The 21,327-nt window shown below is 35.9% G+C and overlaps 1 protein-coding gene across 4 annotated transcripts in view; it reads right to left on the bottom strand.

Annotated features, from left to right (window-relative positions):
- Positions 1-221: 221 nt before the first annotated feature.
- The window catches only part of SGCE (sarcoglycan epsilon), a 69,406-nt gene continuing 48,300 nt past the window's right edge, over positions 222-21,327 (bottom strand). For 2 of the 4 annotated variants that reach the window (XM_039236281.1, XM_039236284.1), the window contains exons 6-12: positions 18,109-18,271; positions 15,339-15,550; positions 14,379-14,405; positions 13,456-13,644; positions 3,402-3,445; positions 2,487-2,521; positions 222-503 (exon numbers count right to left, since the gene is read on the bottom strand). In XM_039236281.1, the coding sequence (XP_039092212.1) occupies positions 453-503; positions 2,487-2,521; positions 3,402-3,445; positions 13,456-13,644; positions 14,379-14,405; positions 15,339-15,550; positions 18,109-18,271 (721 nt within the window). In that variant the 3' untranslated portion in view covers positions 222-452. The remainder of the gene's footprint in view (positions 504-2,486; positions 2,522-3,401; positions 3,446-13,455; positions 13,645-14,378; positions 14,406-15,338; positions 15,551-18,108; positions 18,272-21,327) is intronic. The other 2 variants (XM_039236285.1, XM_039236283.1) reach the window with 2 other exon arrangements.

Below are 21,327 nucleotides of genomic sequence, written 5' to 3'. Positions count from 1 at the left end.
GTAATGCAGGCTGGGCCATCCTTCATAAACTAGGTGTCATCAGATCCATAATCCATAAAACCAGGTCTACCTTACAACACTTTAAGAAGTAGTGTCTGAAAGAACAGATTAAATCATGCCACAAGGATACAAATACTGAACCTGTTCCCAGCAACAGAAGATGCCAACTATACAGGAGGCAATGGAGTATTTTCTGAAATAAATTTCAGCAGACATTAAGCTTCATTAATAATATTTATTTTAAAGGTAACTTTTTATTGTAACAAATATAAAGTCATCAATGTTTTACAAATTGTCAAAAATGCTTTAAGTACAAAAAAAATACATTAGTAAAATGAAAGTTATGTTATTTGGTACATACTTAATACCGTGGACATGCACACCAAATGTCAGAAAAGTTCATGCATTATTGGGAAAGAGAAGAAATAAGATATAACTGCTATATTGCCTGATTACAAATTCATTGCTTCAGTTAGTTTTCTTTCTTCAGGGATACCATTTACCTGCAACGTGTAAGAATGAGCACAGGCACGAGTTAGTCAGGGCATGGACACTTAGATTTTGAGCAAAACATATTATGACAAGGAGAAATTTTCTATCTTCTTAACATAATTTAAAGTAATTATGTTGCATTATATCTCTGCCTTAAGTTTTTTTTTTTCTTTAAAAAAAAAAGGAAAAATTCTAAATTAGTCCTCTCCTTCTTGGGCCAAAGCTATAATGGTTTATACTTCTCAAAAGGTATGGTCTGAAAAGTCCTCCCACAATAAACAAAAAGAATGAGGCTGACTGCGGGATATATGACTGTACCTTTTAATCATGGCTTTTTAGAAAGTATTGTGTGGGTTGGAATGGCAAAGAAAATGAGAAAACCTAAAGGGGCATCAAATCTAATGGCTTGGGCCTCACCCAAAAGGCAGTACAATTGTCAGCTTGTAACTGCTCTATTATACCAGCCAGTGCTTAGGTCCAGGATTGCAAAACCAGCAGCTAGTTCATTTCTGAAACTTTTGGTGATCATTAAAACACACACACACACACACACACACACACACACACACACACACACCTAAATAAAACAAACTTCAAAATATAATCTCCCTAACAAATTCCACATAAGAAGCTACAGATAAAATTACTTGGCATCCAACAGACAAACCCTGTGCTTAAGTTGTATTCATTAAAAAAACAAAACAAAACAAAACAAAACAAAAAAAACCTATGACCTCGCTTAGTGCTTTGAGATACTTGGAAAAGGCAAATTATTACTGCATGATAATAATAACCAGAAATGTGGCTGCCTCTTTGTGGTACCAGGATAAGCAGGAAGGAGTGACAGAAAAGCTGTGGTACCCATGAAAATACATTAATAGCAGTAAATCCATGAATATGCATACAGAGCAGAATAACTCAGAAGTTGAGAAACAATTTTTTCATTCGAATGAACAGAATGGGAATAAGGAATGTAAGCTGCCCATTCAGCTCTTCTCTCTGGGAGGCATAACTCTATTTGATCATGCATTTATCAGAGGCAGAAACACAACCATCTATCATAATTATAAAAAATGCTAGGGTGGTCTCTTTCCCTTTAGCACTTAGATACTTTGGGGACTCACCGAAAACAACAATGACAAGAAGTAAACAACCAAGAGGAGATAGTGCACTTTAGTCAATAATGTGCTCCAAATTACAGCAAAATAGAAGAAAACAAGAAGGTAATAGGCTATAGTATTAACTAAAAAGGAGATCAAAGCTTCCTTGACTCAAGCAAAATGCCTGCTCCCCAAAATCTATTTTAGAAAAATAATCTAGAAAATTGGGTTGAACAGCCTAAAATTCCCCTAGGGAAATTCTTTGGCTTTTATCCTATTTGCTCAGACATAAATTGTCCCTGGAGTTGGAAATGCTGCCTATTACTAAAATATAGCATACTAACAAGACTACTTGCTAAAAATCTATACAACTATCAAATATCTCTCTCTAATATCATCTACTTAGGTTTCCTTATTTTCTCTAATGGAGGAATAAGTAAAATTTACCTGGGTTTTTAAAATATACAGGTAAATTATTTACTGTTCCACTAGAAACTGTCTCCCTCTGCTCACTCCTTGCATGAAATAATTAAGAATCAGAGGAAAGACATCTTAGAAGAGTTAGAAGTTTATGAATTTAATGAGGGAAATGTAGAAATATTCCCTTAAAATTCTCCTTCTTAAAAAAATAAAGCCATGCAATTAGTGTTAATAGGGATTCTTTTTTTTTTTTTTTTTTTGCTTTGCTCTTTAGGTAACACATATTTATAATGAAGTTTGTTCCTTCATCAATCTCCTGAATGCTTACACAGTAGCACCACCACATCAATATATTGAACATCTTTGTTGAAACATGTTAGCATTTAATTAAAACAAGCGGTCAAAATGATGGGGGAAATGCTAATAAACATTATCTCGTAATTAAAATCTGATGAACAACCTTATTATACTTGCCTCAAATCTTTGAAAAGTTGTCAAACGAAAATCTCCTTAAATTCCCGAAAGCAGTAATAGAGAAAATAATTTTTGAATGAAAACATCCAATAAATTTCTATATGTGCCTAAGGTTTTTAAGAGACTTACTTAATAGCTTCCCTACTACAATACCACTATTCATACTCAGAATTCCACATCCAACTTACATTTTTAAAACTTCTCTTGCTTCTCCAAAAGAGCTACAAAAGACATTACTGGTTGCCTGGCAATTAGAACTAGGAATCAACCACTAATTAGAAGACAATCATGAATAAGTTATCTACTCAGTACTGAGATGAATGAAATAATTGGCTGTGGAAGTTTTTTTAGGGACACTTGAAAGAAATAAACTTAAAGAAAGCAAGTCTTAGGGAAATAGAATAGTCAAGGGAGAATCGTCCGCCATCTTGTTGTCACTGGTCATGTTGTAACAGCTTTCTAAAGTGGCATTAAAACCAGGCCAACCATTTCTCATTTATCCCCCTGAAGCCTCAATGATTAGTCACGATGGTTTCCTTTTGTAAGAGTCAGTTTCAAGCTGCTCACTTACTGAGACAAATCCTGGACGCATCCAAGCTAAGAATCTTTCATACCAAGGGGAAGAATAGGGAGCTTCGCTGAAGGAAGGGGATTTTATTCAGTCTTCCTTAATTAGACAGGACTTCCATAGATGCTTTTGCTCTAAGATCATTTACCCAGTGTTTATCACTCTGATGCCAATCTATGCAATAATCTAAGCTATTATTTTGAGGTTCTAATTCTGGTTAAGGAATGATACAACTGTTTTGCCTTACTTGGTGAAGCTAGCTTCATAAATTATATAGTACTATAATTATCTTTTAATCTGTTAGCCTCATACGTAAACATCATTACATTATTACTTTTCGTACTTACCTGTAGTCTGCTGTTGGGGAATCTGAGTCTGATGTGGCAAATTCCTAGAAATGATTGACATTTTTGAGTAAAATTGTCTTTGTCTATACACATGTAAACAGACAGCAGACAGAATAGAATGAAAAAATGTATAGTTAAAAAGCTCCCCAGAAATCATCTTACCCAGCACAGCCCCATGAGTTTATGGATGAGGAACCTGAAGTCTGGGGAAAATAAATAATAATATTATTTGCAACCTTCATAAAGTGCCTACTAAATGCTAAGTTCTACCTCATAACAACCCTAGGAGGTAGGTATTATTTTCCCCAACTTAGAGAGGAGAAAACAGGCTTTAGAGGTCCAAGGCTACATAGCTAAGAAGCAGTAGATAAAGCTGTGAACACAGGGATTCCAGGCTTGTGCTTGTAGCCTTTATACTTTCAGATCTAGGTTTAGAACATACATACACACTCACACAGAACAACATACATATCCATCTTCATTCACTGTGCCAAATCTGTGCTGTTGTATCCCTGACCCAGGGAATGACACTGGCCATTCATCCAACTGCAGTATTCAAGATGTAGAAATCATCATCAGCCAAGCCTTCCTTCTTCTTCAGTCCCCACATCCCAATCTTGAGAACCCTTGACGATTCTTTTTAACCTCCTTTGAATCTCTCCTCTTCTTCCCCACCTCTGTTGCTAACTTGGTTGAAGCCATCACTGTTTCTCACTTGGATGTTTGCAACTGACTGGATTGTCTCCTTAGTCCCATTCTTACTCCCTTATAATCCACTGTGCACGTTCTAAGACACAAGTCTGATTACGTCATTCAAACAACACACATTTCATGGTTTCCTTACACCTACCTGCAAATTAAGTTCCAAGTTCCTTAGTGTGGCCCAAAAGACTATCAATATATCTGGTCCCTACATGGAGTACTCCCTGAATTGCTTTAAGTAGAACCGCCATCACATCATGGCCATTACCTCTCTTGTACCCAACTGGTTCCCATTTGTCCTTGAAAACTCAACTTAAAATTTGTTACAAAATGGAGTGCCTGGGTGGCTCAGTCAGTCAAGCATCTGACTTAGGCTCAGTTCATGATCTTGCAGTTTGTGAGTTCGAGCCCCGCGTCGGGCTCTGTGCTGATAACTCAGAGACTGGAGCCTGCTTCAGATTCTGTGTCTCTCCCTCTCTCCGTCTCTCTGCCCCTCCCCAGCTCATGCTCTGTCTCTCTCAATAATAAATAAATGTTAAATTTTTTTTTTTTGTTACGGACACGAATTACTCTTATAACGTAAAAATAGCCCACAAGAAATGCTAACTAAAATTTTTTAACTTTTATCTTTTTTAATTAAAAATATCTCAAGTACCACTTGTTCTATGCCTCCTCACTCTCTAATCAGTCCCTTCCCATTAGGTTACCATTTAGCATGGATTTACACACATGCTGAACTGTCACTGTGTTTCTCGTCACATAATGTTTACTTGGCCCAAAGTGCCTTAACAGTAAGAACCCCTTATTTTGTTTAGTATCCTCAACAGTAAGCATGCAATAAATAATTTTTAATGGATACAGGCAAAAGTGAAGACACTTAGATTCACAGAATACATATGTGTTTGTTAATGTTCACACATAGTTTCAAATATCGATATTCAAATTCATTTGCAAAAATATACAATTTAGATTCTGTGTGGAAGAGATTCTAGGAGTCCGTCCCTTGCTATGGAGTAGGCCTTGATGCATGCCAGGGGTTTTCAGAGGTTTTTTGTTGCCGTTTCTCTTCAGCAACAGAATTCCTTTTAATTGAAATCCTAAGCAGAACTTGACGTACAAAAGAGATAAATGTGAAGTTGCCTGGGTTGAAACAAGGGAGCCAGGAATCCCGCCTGCTTTGTTTCCTTTGCCCCACATGCTGGTCCCTAAGGCATTTCTAAGAAACCTCCAAGAAACAGAGTTTGAAAACCATTGATCCGAATCATTTCAGCCAGGCAAATATTATGTTCCAAATACAACGATCTAAAGTGGAAAGCTGTATATGCTAGTTAAATACTGTTTAAACTCTTAAATTAATCTATAGAAATGTTAATGACTTCAAGTAATTTCTTTTTAAATTTTCAGTTCCATTTTAAATATATTGTTAACAAAATCAATTCTAGTTCAATTCAAGGAAGTTACTTAATAATTCATCCCAATAATTATATTCTTTTTTTATTACCTAGCAGCCCTACTTATCCTTGTGCGGTCTCAGGGAGCATTTTGTTTGTTTAGTCTTTCAGTATTTCACATGATGTATTTATAGTGGTTTTGATCTTGGAAGTATCAAAAGATTTATTTATAAGCCAGAGAAAAAATAGGTTCTAGATTTAAAGACGGAAAACAAACAATTTTAATACAGAAGTCAAAATGCAATTTCATGGGCATTTGGGAGGGGGATAGGAGTTTTGTTCTAACTTCTCAGGAACAACTAATTTGGTTTTACCTATTCTACATTAGAAGCTATTACACTGTACCTTACACACACACACACACACACACACACACACACACACACACTTACTTCTTCATTTACCATCATCTTTGGCTCTACCAAGCCTATCGATGGATTAAATCAATACATTTTGATAAAACAAAAATACTGAAGAGGACAAGTCTTTCAAAAGCCCTAAATCAAGGATACCCCAAATTCCAAATCAGTATCTGGCTAAAGTGGTTGCCACCCCCTCGCTCCTATCTGCCAGCCCAACTTACCCTTCTGTGGAACACAGTTTGAAAACCAGTGATCAAAGTCAATCTCCACCCTGTTGTTTCTTCTCTAGCCTCTGATTTTTTTTTTCTCTTCCTCTACACTCCTACACTTTCTAAGTAGTAATGGGCTTGGCTAGGTTTGAGAAGAAACGGTTGAGAAAGTGCCAAAGGAAGGTAGCAATAAATCTGAAGATCTATGAGAAAGCAACTGTGTTACTTTGGTTTAGGGATCTACCATTACCTGCAGTGCATGTCCCACTTGGTTAAGTTTGAACAAGGTACATGCACTACTTGCAACTTCAAATAAAATACAGATGAGTTACATAAAAGTGCTTATATGTGCAAAAAGGTGCTTAACAAGAAATATGTGGAGACACAACATGCCCAGAATCTCCGGGGTGTGCACACTTGGCTCTGTTTTTGTGGGTGCCCAAACCTGCGACTGCCATGTGAGCCTGAGTGTCAGGGTGTTAACACATCCATGATGGGCATACTTGAAGTGTGAATTCCATCAAGCAGCTGAAGGGAGGCCCCTAGTAAGAGCACTGCTTCAGGCATACTGGAGAGATGCCGGAGTAACTCGGCTACAGTCAAGCAGACCAGGCAGTGAGAAAACGGAGGCATTTCCATCATTGGTGAAAGCAGACTGCTAAAGGTAATTATACAGGAAAGTGTGGCTGACCTCAAATGGAAGTCCAATAATCCTTCAAATAAAGGACCTCTATAAAGTCATTAAACTGTTTAGAATAATTACATTATTAATGGACTGACTGAAAATTATGTGTAAACTGCATTACACAGAAAAAAGATTTAAGAAAACGGTATTTCTCTAAATTATTAGCATTAATTATTTTCTAATTTTGCTACCATTAATTACATGCATTTAAATAGAAAATTATGTAAATTAGCCATTGCACAAACTTTATTCTTTAAGGAAGCAAAGGTAATAACTTGCAAATTAATAAATAAATGATTGGGGGGGAGCACACGATTATTTATTATTTGTACAACCATTTTAAGGTTATTTGACATTCTTGGATATCCTGTAGAGTAATTCTATGAGTAAGGTTGATGATTATCAACCCATTATATTCCTACTTGTCTTAAGACTCAAAAGCAAAGAAGGGTTAAGTGATTTTCATTAAGCCACAGAATCTGTGCTAGAGTTGAAATTAAATGACATTAGTTTGGCTATGTAGAATACAAAATACTTCTCTTTTGAATGAGTATGGAGCCATTTAACAATAAGTAATATATTTAATAACAGTAATGTATCTTTGGAATTTCCCAGTTATTTCAACAAAATTGATGTTGCTCAACCCTTAAATTTTCTATAATTTTTTGCTAACAAAAATGCTGATTTGGACCCCTCACCTACTTTCACTAAGGAACCAGGCCACTGGGATTAAGGACGAAAGGAAGGACTCAGAAACATCTATAGTTTTTAATTTCAGAACCTAATTTTCACTAAAGTCAATGTAGAATATATATAGAACATAAATGAGAAGGGAGACATTTATTTCTTTTAGTTAGTTTCCCCTGCTCATATAAAGCCAAAAGCAAGCCCACCACAGCTTTAAACAGAAGCAGTACAAGCCTACAGAACCAAAATTCATCAGAGATACTGCATCCATTGCTGAATTAAAAAAAAAAAGTTCAAAGGCTCTAAAATATTCTTGGCTGCCTGACACTTCTTGTCAACAGGAAACCATTATCTGGGTACCCTGAAACATTCTCTTCAGCTGATATTAACTTTCATTGAAACCTAATGTTTTATTTATGAAATTTTACCATAGCTACTTCTCATTATTACCAAAGGGAAGACAAACAGAAAAATACTTTAGATAAAAGTTAAAATGATTAGTTACTATATCGCTAAAAAGAAGACTTAATTCTAGATTTCTATTCATTAATTTTGAAAAGATTAAGCATGATATACCTCCTGTTTTCAGGGAGACCCAATGACTCTGGATTAGCCATCATGTTTAGTATAATGAATAAGAAAAATTTTGTATAGACAATTAAAATCTTTCTAGAAAATTGGGCACTTTTCCCTAGTACCCATTACATATGAAGTAGTATCCATTACATTCTATGAAGATGTCTCCCATTCAAGGAAAGTTGACTGATACTGTGTTGGGATAAGAAAAGGATTCACGATGAGGCAGATCCACCCGCTAGAAAACCATGTAATATGTTACAAATTTTAGAATAAATTCTTTTTTAGAAAACCGAATAACTGAAATCCTCCAGTGAATGCCTCCTATAAAATTGAAAAATTACAATTTCCCAGTGGTTTTTAGTTTTTCAAGGTTCAGCATTTCTCTGCCCCAGTCAGTACTAATCAGTACTCATTTCTCACTTCTCTACATCATTTCCTCAGGCAGCAGAAGGAGGTGTGAAAAGGATAGCAGCTGAGAAATAGAAGCCCACAAACAGTCCCAACACTACCTCAGGCCCCTGGACTGCCCCCTTTCACACTTTTCCTTTGTACATCACCTTTTGGGGGGAATCAGGAGAAACTGCTCCCCTTTTAAAACTCTAGGGGGAGGAGTGTGAATAATAACCCCTTCCCCATCTCCACCCCCAAAAGAAATACCAAGCTGGTGTTCTCAAATTCTAAAGCCTAGCTCCTTTAAGTATTTTAATTGGGAATCCTCAATGCCTTTTCCTGGTCCACCAGATTCCCAATCCGCAGACGTAGGGCCCTGGGATCTGCATTGCAAAGGCTCCACAGGTGAATGTGATCTGCAACTTGGCTGGAAACAACCAGGCTAGACTATCTCTCAACATACCTTCTACGACCTAAAATTCCATGACTTGGAATTTGATTTTCCCCATTTAAATCATTACAAAGGTTTGTTTTTGAGGTACATCAAAACATCTGTAATATGTTTTAAATTAAGTCTTTGGTCAAAACCATAACCCCTAAACACAACAATGGTTCTGTGGGCAAAGCAAAATTTACTTTCAAGAATGACTTTATGGGGCATCTGGGCAGCTCCATCAGTTGAGTGTCTGACTCCTGATTTCAGCTCAGATACTGATCACAGGGTCATGAGGTCAAGCCCTGCATCAAGCTCCACACTAAGCATGAAGCTTGCTTAAGATTCTCTCTCCCTCTGCCTTTCTCCCCTATTCTCTCTCTCTAATAAAAAAAAATTAAAAATTAAAATAAAGAATTGCTTTATAATGCAATCTCTAGCAATGAACAGGATAAGTAAGGGAACAGCCTACAGAGAGAAAAGTTCTTACTATTAATGGTAACATGTATTCACTCCACTGAAAAGGTAATTAAGTACAGATGCAGAAAGCCTGACTGTATTAGGGGATGAGGAACATTCTTCAGAATATGTAGTTAGCGCTCTTCAAGACTCCAGGTCATGGGAAAAGAGGAATGTCTAAAAAACTGCTCAGACCAGAGGAGGCTAAAGAGACATGCCAATTATTGTGTCCCCAACAGAATCTTGGAAAAAGACATTAAGGGAAAAACTAGTGGAATCTCAAATTATTTAAAATAAATCTGAAGTCTCCTTAATAGTCAAGCACCAATGTTGGTTTCTTACTTGTGACAAATATACAATGGGAGCAATCGGGTGACATCTCTGGAAACTTTCTGTATTGTCTTTGCAACTTTTCCGGACCTCGAAAATCATTCCAAAATAAAACATTAAGTAATAAAGACATTAGCAAAGATCAAACCAATTTGCCCTGACATTTCCATGCTATGTGCTCATTTTAACAGCCTGTTTATATTGTCTCTGTAACCTGAAATGTGGAAGGAATACTGTACAACACGAAATCGCCCTTCCTGAGCATGTACTCCATCTCCTGGACCCTCTCCGGGTTTCCTTTCCACTGTCTGTTCAATCACATTGCCTCTTATCTGGATCAGAGATCCTTCTGAGGCCAATGACTACATTATCTTTGACTTAACATCAAGATAGGCAAATCATCCAATCCAGTTTTGACCTAATTCAGCACTGTCTCTTATCCATGTCCCAATTTTATCAAGTGCAAATAACTCAACATTTTTTTACTGTCTAATGAATGGTGCCAGTCTAGAGTCCTGTGAAGCACTGTACCAAGAAGGAAATATTACTGTGTAACTGACATGTTACTGGGACAGCCCCTCATCATACAACTGTTAGGAGTTCTCTTTACCTCACGCTGTTATAAGGTTCTCTGGATCCTAGACTGACTTGTTTAAAAGATCCAAGCGAGTCTCCATGCTGCTCTGAAGGAAAGCTTTGAATGTTCTGAGTCTCACTTAAATGCCAACATAAACTTTCAGCCATATCCTTATGCCTGAATATTTCTGGTGTCAAGCCTGACGAATAAACATGAAATCCTGAAGCTAGCCAACTTATTTATGAATGATAAAATCAGTAAAGTCAGTATGAATATGTGAAGATGAAGCACAGGCCCTTGTGGGAAGGGTTAATGAATAAATACCTGGCAGCATTATCCAAGCTTGGACTTGGTTATCAAGTGCTGTAATACCTCATCTAAGGTAATATCTCATTTTAATGTTGAGAATTCAGTTCAACCCAAATGACCAAACTATTTATGTATATATATATATACTTAGCACTGAAATAAAACTTGAAAAACATGCTTTTTAAGGTAAGGAGTTAAAGCTGAATTTGCGTAAAGGACAGCTGTGACGAACGTGATACAATGAATTCCCTATTATCTGGCATGGTTGGAAAATGAGGTTAATCACATATTCTGGCTTATAGGGAGTTACCATAGAGACAGTGCACATATTATCCATTTCCAAGAATAAAAGAAAGATAATATACACTCAACACTGAAACTACACCAAATGTAATTTAATTTTCCTCTGATGAGTCAGACGTACTTGATGATCTCGCAGTGCCTCAGAATAATCATTGTGAACATCATCAATTATCTATGTACCCTATTTAGATAGAAGTGCTAGTTAATGGAGTTTTTCCATTAGCAGAAATCTGAATAATGTGAAGGTTTTCTGGACTTAAAAATGCGTATATGGTCAAACTGTTGCAAGTTCAAGAAAATAACCTATTGCATTTGCAAATAGATAGATCTGATCAACATAATGACAGTCGATGGGGTTATGGAAGGACCAGGAAGATGTACTGGGTTGTAAACTAGACAGAAAATTTTATAGTGTTTGTATATTAGTAGCAACCTTGCAAAATCCTAACCACAGAAAATCAAAATAATTTTTAAGGAGCTATTATTAGTCTCAAAATATATAGTTGGAAAGTCTATCTAAAAACGCAGCCTTCTTCTTTCCTTTAAACTTCACTAGCAATATAGTTTTACTGACTTACAAATATACTTAAGTTCCCCTACTCATTATAACAAATATTTCTCTATTCTAAAATGTGACAGCATTGTTATTTTATCAATAGGAACATTTCCCAAGCTGTGTTCTGGAAGTTATGTCTGGCCTTTTTTCATGGATTCCTGAAGCATATCAATATACTCAAGTCCTCTGAAAAGTCTTGTAGTTTTAAAGCAAACAAACAAAAAGATGGCTTCTCAAGTATATTTGACCATTTTATTTTTTGAGGCTATATGTCACCATTTGAAGAGTATATACCCAGATTTCACTGGCACTCTTGGGTAAAGAAAATACAAAATGGTAGCCTTAAAGACTTTGAAAAATTCTTTCCATTTGGAAATGAATGATAAGGTTGTTGATAATCTTCACCTAAAAAAAGCAAGAAAGGTTGCTAGATTGTGAGCTATTACAATACTCTTGAAATTATACTCATTTTTTCCGTCGGTATCTAATCCTGGTAAAGGGGATTTTAGGATGACCCACGAACCATCAGAGAGCATAGAAATCTACCCCTTCCATTCAGTACAACTACATTTTGTGAGACTTTGCTATTCACATCCCTGATAGAATATTAATATTTCCAAAACTGAAAAATTTTAAATGTATGCAATTTTCTCCATTGTCTATGAGACTTGAATCAATTACTGTACACACACATGCACACATTAACACATACTTTTGCCTATTCAACACTAAGTAAATAATGTTAGAGTAGTTTGGGAAAATATAATACTTTTAGATTTCTGGAGTTTTTTGGACAAATTTATCAAATCTGACTAGCTATTTTACTCCTATTAATTACTGTTTAATCTTCAAATTACCACATATATTTTACATGATTACAAAAAAGCACTTGCAGTGGGAAACTGTTTGTACCCAGTATGGATCCCAAGGAAATCTTTAATCAGTAAGAGGTTACCCTAAGGTTTATGTGGGGAGAAGGAGGTAGATTTTTCCCTATATCCATCATATTATATTCACAAAAGTAAAACGAAAAAGAGGAGGATCTTGAAAGCAAGCTTTGACTTCCTTGGGAAACTGAATTTAACCCATTTTAACATATGGTTAAAATGCAGGGGAGATCCATGTTCTTAAAAATAAATGACAATTTTACCTACAATCCCCTTATATCAAAGTTAAGCTTCTAGGCATATAAGGTGGGTTCTCACAGAGCAACTGGGGAATTTCCTTAATCCCTTGTTCCCAAAGGTACCCTTTACAAAGGCTTCTTCCAGGCTTTCTGATCATAGTCCTTCTAGTACTACAAAGGTTGGCACTAATAAATTATGCTTTTAGTCAAAATTGGAACTACTCATTTTTATAAATAAGCAGATCCTTTTACCCTGAGGCACAAAACATTAGATTAAATAGATCTCTGGCAATAACATTAAAAAGCAGGTTAACAGGGGTGCCTGCGTGGGTAAGTCAGTTAAGCATCTGATTCTTGATTTCGGCTCAGGTCATGATCTCAGGTTCGTGAGTTCTAGCCCCATGTCACACTGACAGCATGGAGCTTGCTTGGGATTCTCTCTTTCCCTCTCTCTTTCCCCTCCCCTGCTTGTACTCTCTCTCTCCAAAAATAAATAAATAAGCTTTAAAAAATAAGTTAACAGAATCAGATAATTCTAATAATAGCTCTAAAAAAGAATTAATTTGTTATGTTTTAGGATATGCTTCTCTTTTCACAATTAACTCATCTTTGAGCAAACATGTTTAGTCTGTTAGCAGTGTCAGTTTCTTAAGTATTAAGGTGGACGTCATCTTCTTCCAACTAGTGAAGAAGAAAAGTGCATTTCCTGAAAGTAAGTCTTTATATTCGGGTCAGCATAGTGGGGTTGGGATCTATACCATCAATGTCCTATTGGTATTTTCTCTTAGAGTTATAAACAAACAAACAAAAGCAATAATGAAAGGTTCTGGTCCTTACAGAAATTAAGTAGATATATTCACACACACTAATAATTACAGTACCAAGCAGATACTTACTGCTGTGTTTGCATCAGAGGCATATTGGTGCTCTCATAACTGTCTGTGTGCAGAGGGGGTATGATTTCCCCCGTCACAGGGTGGAACACAGGAAGCGTTGACAGGGGCCATGCTATCTCTCTATTCTTGGACATGTCACGAAGTTCTTTGGTAGATTTCTGAATAGCACTATGATGGACCAGTTGGATGCTAGGTCAAAAAGAAATAAAACAACACATGTTTAAAATCATATATTAGCCCGATGGGTCTTCAAATTTGAAAAAATTATGAATATTTTTTCTTTTTAAAACAAGACGTTGTTGCACTTTTGGACACTCTACAAGTTATGTCTGAAAGAGATACATTTCACATACTTTTAACACAGCAACACTGAAAGTTGCAAATCAGCTTTTAAATAAATGTGTCTTGCATTAAACTAAGCTACAAAGCGTTGTGTTAATAATATCACAGCCCTAAGTGATAAACTAGCGCTCTATTTAATTTCTACGATTAAGATTAGACTACCATAGCTTTTATATTGTTGCTTCTGATGGGGCATTTATAAATACTCACAGAAGTTTCATTTTATGGTAGGTTATTACTGTAGATTCAGGAAAACGTGTATGAAAGGCCTTTTCATCTGTTCTCTGGTTTATAGAAATGCAGGTTGGGAAATCACATAATATAAATGTCAAGTTAATATTCTGAATCTGAAATTTTAAGTTTAATTTTTATCTACATCATCTTGTTTTCAAACCCTTTTTATTTTTTAGTTTCTACCACTACTAAAAGTCTCTATTTAGAAAGCAGCTTTCACATTCATGAAATAAACTATGAAAGATGACAAATGAAAAAATAAAAGCATGACACACATGTGTGGAGCGGATGAGCAACTGAGAAGTGAGAGAAATGATAAAGAAAATAACAGGAAAGAAGACACTTACTCTGGTGTTTGCATGTTTCTCTTTTCCCTAGAAACAAAACAAAAGTTATGAATTAAATCATAGCATTGATATTTGGAACATTAAGACTATATGCTCATGGGATCTTGCATGATGTGGAAATGCTGACATTGTTACTATTAAATGCAACCAGGCAGCATTTGCCACCAGGTTGATGACATTACTTGGATGCGTACACATACGGAGATGGAATACTGATGAGAAACACACAGAAAAATGAAAAAAAAAATGGAGATTAAGAATCAAGCTCTTGGAAACAAATTCTATGACATAATGAAATCAGGCTACATGTAAAAAATGGAAGAATCTGTTACTTGCTGCTTTATTAATTTTTTATCCTTTGCTTTGTTACCCTGGCTTCCAGATAGTCTTGGGAGATAATTTTAATTGACAGAGATGTCCTGAAAGTACTAACTAGTCATGACGTGAACTCATTACTCAAACTATATTCTTACTTTCAGTCATTACTCCTAGGTTTATGTGTAGAGATCCATATTTTTTAAACATTTAGATTATGCCACCCGTTTGACAGCAGAACAATTTCAAGAAGAATTCTGACCTTCACTTCTGAGCAAACTAAGACAATTTATTTATTTAAAGTGCAATTACCATATCAATAGATCCCCTTCTCTGCACAAAATGGCTTATATAACCAAAAGAGCTATCCTCAATTATTCTTGGAACTGTTTTGCCACCATGAATTTACACCTAGCCTTAATAATTGTTGAATAAAGTAATTATATCTCCTAATTTGATTTACTAGACTCAAAACTATTTTAATTCATTTTAAAGGACTAAAGTACTGTAGTTTGACTTGAACACAACTTCAATTAATTTATAAAGTGTTTTATGAACCAAATGAAACTTGGCTCTTAATGGAATCTTATGTGTTGTTACCCTAGTAGGCTCTATAATTTTTTATTAGTGCTTTAAAGTACTCACACTCCTTCCCGTCGGCAGCACATGATATAAGCAAGTATTAGAAAAAGGACCAGTGCTACTGCCGAGGGCACAGCCAGTGTAATTAGGAAATCCGTGTAATAGTCTCTGCTTTTCAAAGAATCAGAAGGGGGTTTGTACTCTCCACCATCAGGTAAAATCCCCTCTCCTCGAATCACCTCCTGATAGGTGGACACTTGCTTTGTTTTATCAACCTGATATAAAAGAAGACAATTACACATCAAATTAATAGCTACAAACATTTCAAGAGTTGAAGATCTAGACATATCAAAACATTCTTTGACACACTGCTCAAAATCAATCTCTTCCAATTCCTTTACTGTCTTGAACTCGTGGTTATTTATGGGAGCTAGGAAGTAAAGAGCAAAAACAATAAACGGTTGGGACACCTGGGTGGCTCAGTCCGCTAAGTGTCCGACTTCAGCTCAGGTCATGATCTCACAGTTCATGAAATCAAGCCCCGAATCAGGCTCTGGCTGACAGCTCAGAGCCTGGAGCCTGCTTCAGATTCTGCCTCCCCCTCTCTCTGCCCTGCCCCCAACATGCTCTCTCTCTCAAAAACAAACATTAAAAACAAGTAACAAAGGGTTTATGTTGGCCTACTTTCTATGTCCTTTTCACAACATACAGACATATGTAAGGGAAACCATATGCAATAAAGCTATGTATGTATGCAGATATTCTTTTCTAGAAGTTTCCATCCCCCAAAACAAAGTATCTTCATACTACTATGTACATTGCATGTTTCCTAGTGACAAACCTCTACTGCAGATGCTAACAAACCATGAACTGGCTGATAACCAGGTGTGCGGGTATGGTTTCTAAGATTAATGAAAGAGAAAAGACAAACAGAATGAGAGACAATTTCTAAATGATTACAATCTTGATCTTTCTTTCTGCCTAGCAGACAGAAGTAATTCTTAGGAAAGACAGCCAAGGGAGCAAGTCACTCATTCAATGCTACAATTTTACTAAATTCTATCCCAGAATCAAAAAATACACAACATTTGCACTATATTAATTTACCTCCATATTAACAAAATTGCTTTCACAGAGTTGCATTTAATTGTTAGTTTTTATTGGAGGGCTCTAAAAATAGCCAGGAGAAATTGGTTATTATGTTTACTCTCTGTCCTTCCCACCCCAAAATGCTGGGGAGAATGATTTGTGGCATTTCTCAGCATCCTCTCAAAAAAAAAAAAAAAACACTTGAAGAATTTTGTGAAGAATGCAATGCTAGTAAAACTTTATTTTCTGCTAAGAAATTGATGCTCTGCTTCTTTTAAGAAGGAGAGAACTAAAGTAACTGATGAATTTCCTCCTTCAATCCTTGATGTAGGAAGCTTGTTGTCAAACTTGACCTTAGGCTTTTTTTTTTTTTTTAAATAAAGTTCAGGTCCTGATCTTCCATTTCTTTGATATCTTATTTATTATATTTACTGTTGGATTATTTCATTTAAGCCTTCGGAAATCTTTTGGGGTGAGATGTGACATATAAATAAATGCATGTAAAATAAAAAATGAAAATCCCAATCTTTCCATGTATAAAGTCTTACCATAGAAACTATAATCTTCAAAGCCTGAGTCATCTTTAAACCTTTGGAAATGAGATAATATTCCTAAGCAGAAGCCATTTACAGCAAAAGCGTAAGTAAAATGGTGCTGCTGGGGTCTGCCGCCCATGGATTTTGATTACAGGTGCCCCCTCAAGCTATGATTGTGGCCACATAGTCTCTGGCACCCTTGCTCTGCAAATCCGACATTTACCTATAGTACACATAAACCACAGCATCTTCATAATTTTACTTGATTTAAGAAGACAAAGAAAGAAACTTGTTTTCCTAAGACACAGCCACATGCAAAGAGGAGTCCGGGCCAAGGGCCACAGGTGCTAAGTGCTACAACGTGAATACTATGTTCTCCCATACTGGATCCGGGCAAGTTGCCTGCAGTCAGTTCCCTAAGACATGAAGTGACAGTTGTGTTTATGTGTCAATAACTTTGTTCAAATGTCAACTTTAAACTTAGATCGAATTCACTCACCACCAATCATCAAGAGTTGAAAGAAGTTAAATCTAAAGGTCACTAAAGAAGTAAAACAACTTACCTATCTTCCAGAAAGCAAGATCAAAAAATATGTTTTATATGAAATATTATATATACCAAGTGTAGAGGAAACCTTACCTACATTTTCTTTAGTCTTTTAGCATGCTAATTACAAGGTAATTTAAAAAGAGATATTTAATATTTATGGGGCTGTGGGAAAGGTTCTGATTTTTCACCCCTGGAATTGTTCCTTATTCCTTGAATTCTACCTACAATTTGAATTTCTAGGATATTGACTCATAACACAATATTGGTTTATTTTCAGATTTATTAATGTGCTACAGTCCCTCCTTCCAAAGTGGATAGTGGCAGCATATTTGAGAATTTCTTCACATGTCACACAGATTCCATAATTTCTTCTGACTTAGCAGCCACCTGGATGTCCAGGCACACCATTTGGACCACCTGCCAAGCTAATGCAGCCCCAGCTAATCAATAGCAGACTCAGGACAAAAGTGGAAAGCCTCTTTCCCAAATGGATGCACTGGCAACGAGCTTGCCAAATCCTTAACGTCGAGAGAAGTCAACTGCGTTAACAAAGTAAACCTAGGATTTGTTCCTAAGAGCCATTCAGGTTTCAGTCAAATGTTATCTCCAGCCATATCACTTCTAATTACATTTGCCAAAACAAAATAAAAAAACTCACCAATGAAATTTTGCACCAGTCAATGTAAAATTGAGTACGAAATTTTTTATCACATGTTATCACAGGCTCCATTTCTTGACTGCATCTCAATTGATTCTGTGGATTTTCGACTTCTCGTAAACAAGAAGAAAATGGTACATCGGCACCAACCATGACATAAACGCTGCAAAAATGTGAAACTCTCAGGTTATCCTTTGAGAAAATTGGAAACACTGAAAAACAATCTACCCTGAAAGCAGGATTTATCCTTTTGAATTGAAGGATTATCTAGAATCATCCCTAAGGTAGGGGCCTGGGCTTTAAAAGCAGTGATTCATGTAGGGGCTGCCTTCCATTCTTTCTTATTCAACCAATATTTACTGAGTGCTTTGGTGTTCCAGATACTCTCTTGATTCTATGTTAATTTCTAAAAAAAATGTTTTTTCTTTCATACTATTTATTTTAATTCATAGTAATCATGTGTCTGTCACATTATGATTACTGTTTGATACATTGTTTACATTTTAAATTCTTAATTATTTAGAAATAACACTATTCCTAAATAATAAATAATTGTTAGTAATAAATCTCATTCAATTTTATTTTAATAAGATCCTGAAATTACATCTCTGGAGGTGTAGACACATAGCTATTCTACCCAAGTGTTCTGTCAGCTTTTCTCCTGCATAGACCCCTACTGTTAAGTTTCTTATTACACTCTTTTATCCAAGAAGTTAATCTAAAAGAAAAATTATGGTTTGATAAGCACAAATATGGCAAGCAGACTTTATTTTCTTGGTGTATACCTTAGCAATTAGGGGGAAAGAACTCTACCTAATTGGTCAATAAGAGTTTCACACACACACACACACACACACACACTCACACACACACACACAGAAAGAGAATGGGAGAGGGAGAGAGGATAGTGTTAAGACCATTTAAATAATCTTGAAGCAGCTTGAGAAAAGGGAGTCTCCTACGTCTTTCAGAAGAAGAGAGAAAACCAGGAAATTAAATAAATACTTCCTTTTCTAATGACGAAGCTATAACAACTTATAAAATGAAATAAACCCATCAAAATTCCAGTTCTTCGCAGAAATTGACAAGCTGATGCTAAAATGTATATGGAAATTCAAGGAACCTAAGTAACTACAAAAAAAACTCACAATTACCAATTCTAGAACTTACTACAAAGCAACAGTAATCAAAACAATCAGCAATAGTTATCTAGCAGAAGGACAGAGATGTAGATCAATGGTATAAAACTGAGAGTTCAGGAATAAACTCTTACATTTAGTAAACTGATTTTTATCACAAGTGCCAAGAGAATTCAATGGAGGAAAGAATAGTCTTTATAGCAAATGGTACTGGTACAACAGGGTATCCACATACAAAAGAATAAAGTTGGGCCCTTACCTCATATGATATAAAAAATAAACACAAAATAGATCAAAGACTTAAATGTAAGAGCTAAACCTATTAAGCTCTGAGGGGAAAAAGTCAGACATTTTTATGATCTTGGATTAGACAGTGGTTTTTTAGATATGACACCAAAATAACAGAAAAAAAATCTGATAAGTTGGACTTTATCAAAATTAAAAATTGTGTACTTCAAAGGTCACCATCAGCAAAGTGTGAAAAGGCAACCCATGAAATGAGAAAAAATATTTGTAAGTCATATATCTAATAAGAAAATTGTATCTACAATATAAAGGACTCTTATAACTTAATAACAAAAAGACATATAATCCAATTTAAAAATGGCAAGGGATCTGGGACGCCTGGATGGCTCAGTTGGTTAAACATCCAACTCTTGATTTCAGCTCAGGTCACAATTTCACGGTCATGGGATCAAATACCATGTCAGGCTCCATGCGCATGAAGCCTGTGTGGGATTCTCTCTCTCCATGTCTCTCTGTCCTTCTCCCCAACTCATGCTCTCTCTCTCTCTCAAAATAAATAAACATTTTTAAAAATTAAAGAAATAAAAATGGCAAGGGATCTGAACAGACACTTCTCCAAAGAAGTATACAATGCCCAATAAGCTCATGAAAAGATGACCAATATCATTTGACCTCAGCAAAACAGAAATCAAAAGCACAATACGATAATGCTTCACATCTATTAGGATGGCTCTAATTTAAAAAAAAAAAAAAAAAAAACACAGATAGTAAGTGCTGGTGAGGATGTGGAGACATTGGAACTCTCCTACTCTACTGGTGGCAATGGAAAATGGTGGAACTGCTTTGAAAAACAGTCTGAAAGTCCCTCAAAAGGTTGAATACAGAGTTACCATATGACCTAGCAATTCCACTCCTAAGTATGTACCCTAAGTTAAAATAGATGTCTTGTAACAAAGATTTGTACATGAAGGTTCATAGCAACATTATTCATAGCAGTTAAAAAGAAGAAACAATCCGAATGCTCACTGATGAATGGATAAAAGGTAGAATATTCATACAACAGAATATGACTCAACCATAAAAAGAAACAAAGTACCGATACATGCTACAACATGGATGAATCCTGAAAACAATACTGTGGATGAGTGAAAGAAGCCAGTCACAAAAAAACCACATACCATATGATTCTATTCATATGAAATGTCCACAATAGGCAAAGTTCTAAAGATAGCAAGTAAATAGTGGTTGCCTACAGCTTGGGCTGGTGGTGGTAGTAAGTGGTTGCTAATGGGTCTCAGAGGAGGTGTTAGGATGATGAACACGTTCTAAAATTGACTGTGGTAATCTAATGATTATACATCTTTGTGAATAAGCTAAAATCCATTGAGTTAGAGGTTTTATTTTTAAATATTTATTTATTTTGAGAGAGAGAGAAAGTGCAAGCAAGGGAGGACAGAGAGAAAGAGAGAGGGAGAGGGAATCTCAGGCAGGCTCTGCGCTTTCTGAGCAGAGCATGATGTGGGGCTCAAACTCACGAACCATGAGGTATGACCTGAGCCAAAATCAAGAGTTGGATGCTTAACTGACCGAGCCACCCAGTGACCCTAAGTTATATGTTTTAAATAGGTGAATTGTTCAGCATATGAATTACATCTCAATAAAGCTGTTACTTTTAGGAATGAAATTAAATGAAAAGCGTAGCATAAAAATTTAAAGCTATGTCAATGGAAGTGTGAACTCAACTGAGTCCCAGAATTTGACTACACAAACTCATTTGCTTGCTCTTTGTGTCCAATTTATATTTGGACTTAAGACTCATTGGAAGGAACATTTT

This window comes from Hyaena hyaena, unplaced genomic scaffold (assembly GCF_003009895.1).
Source record: "Hyaena hyaena isolate Hyena2069 unplaced genomic scaffold, ASM300989v1 scaffold_109, whole genome shotgun sequence".
NCBI lineage: Eukaryota > Metazoa > Chordata > Mammalia > Carnivora > Hyaenidae > Hyaena > Hyaena hyaena.
Note: the sequence above shows the minus strand (reverse complement) of the source record. Positions and strands in the feature narration are given on the sequence as shown.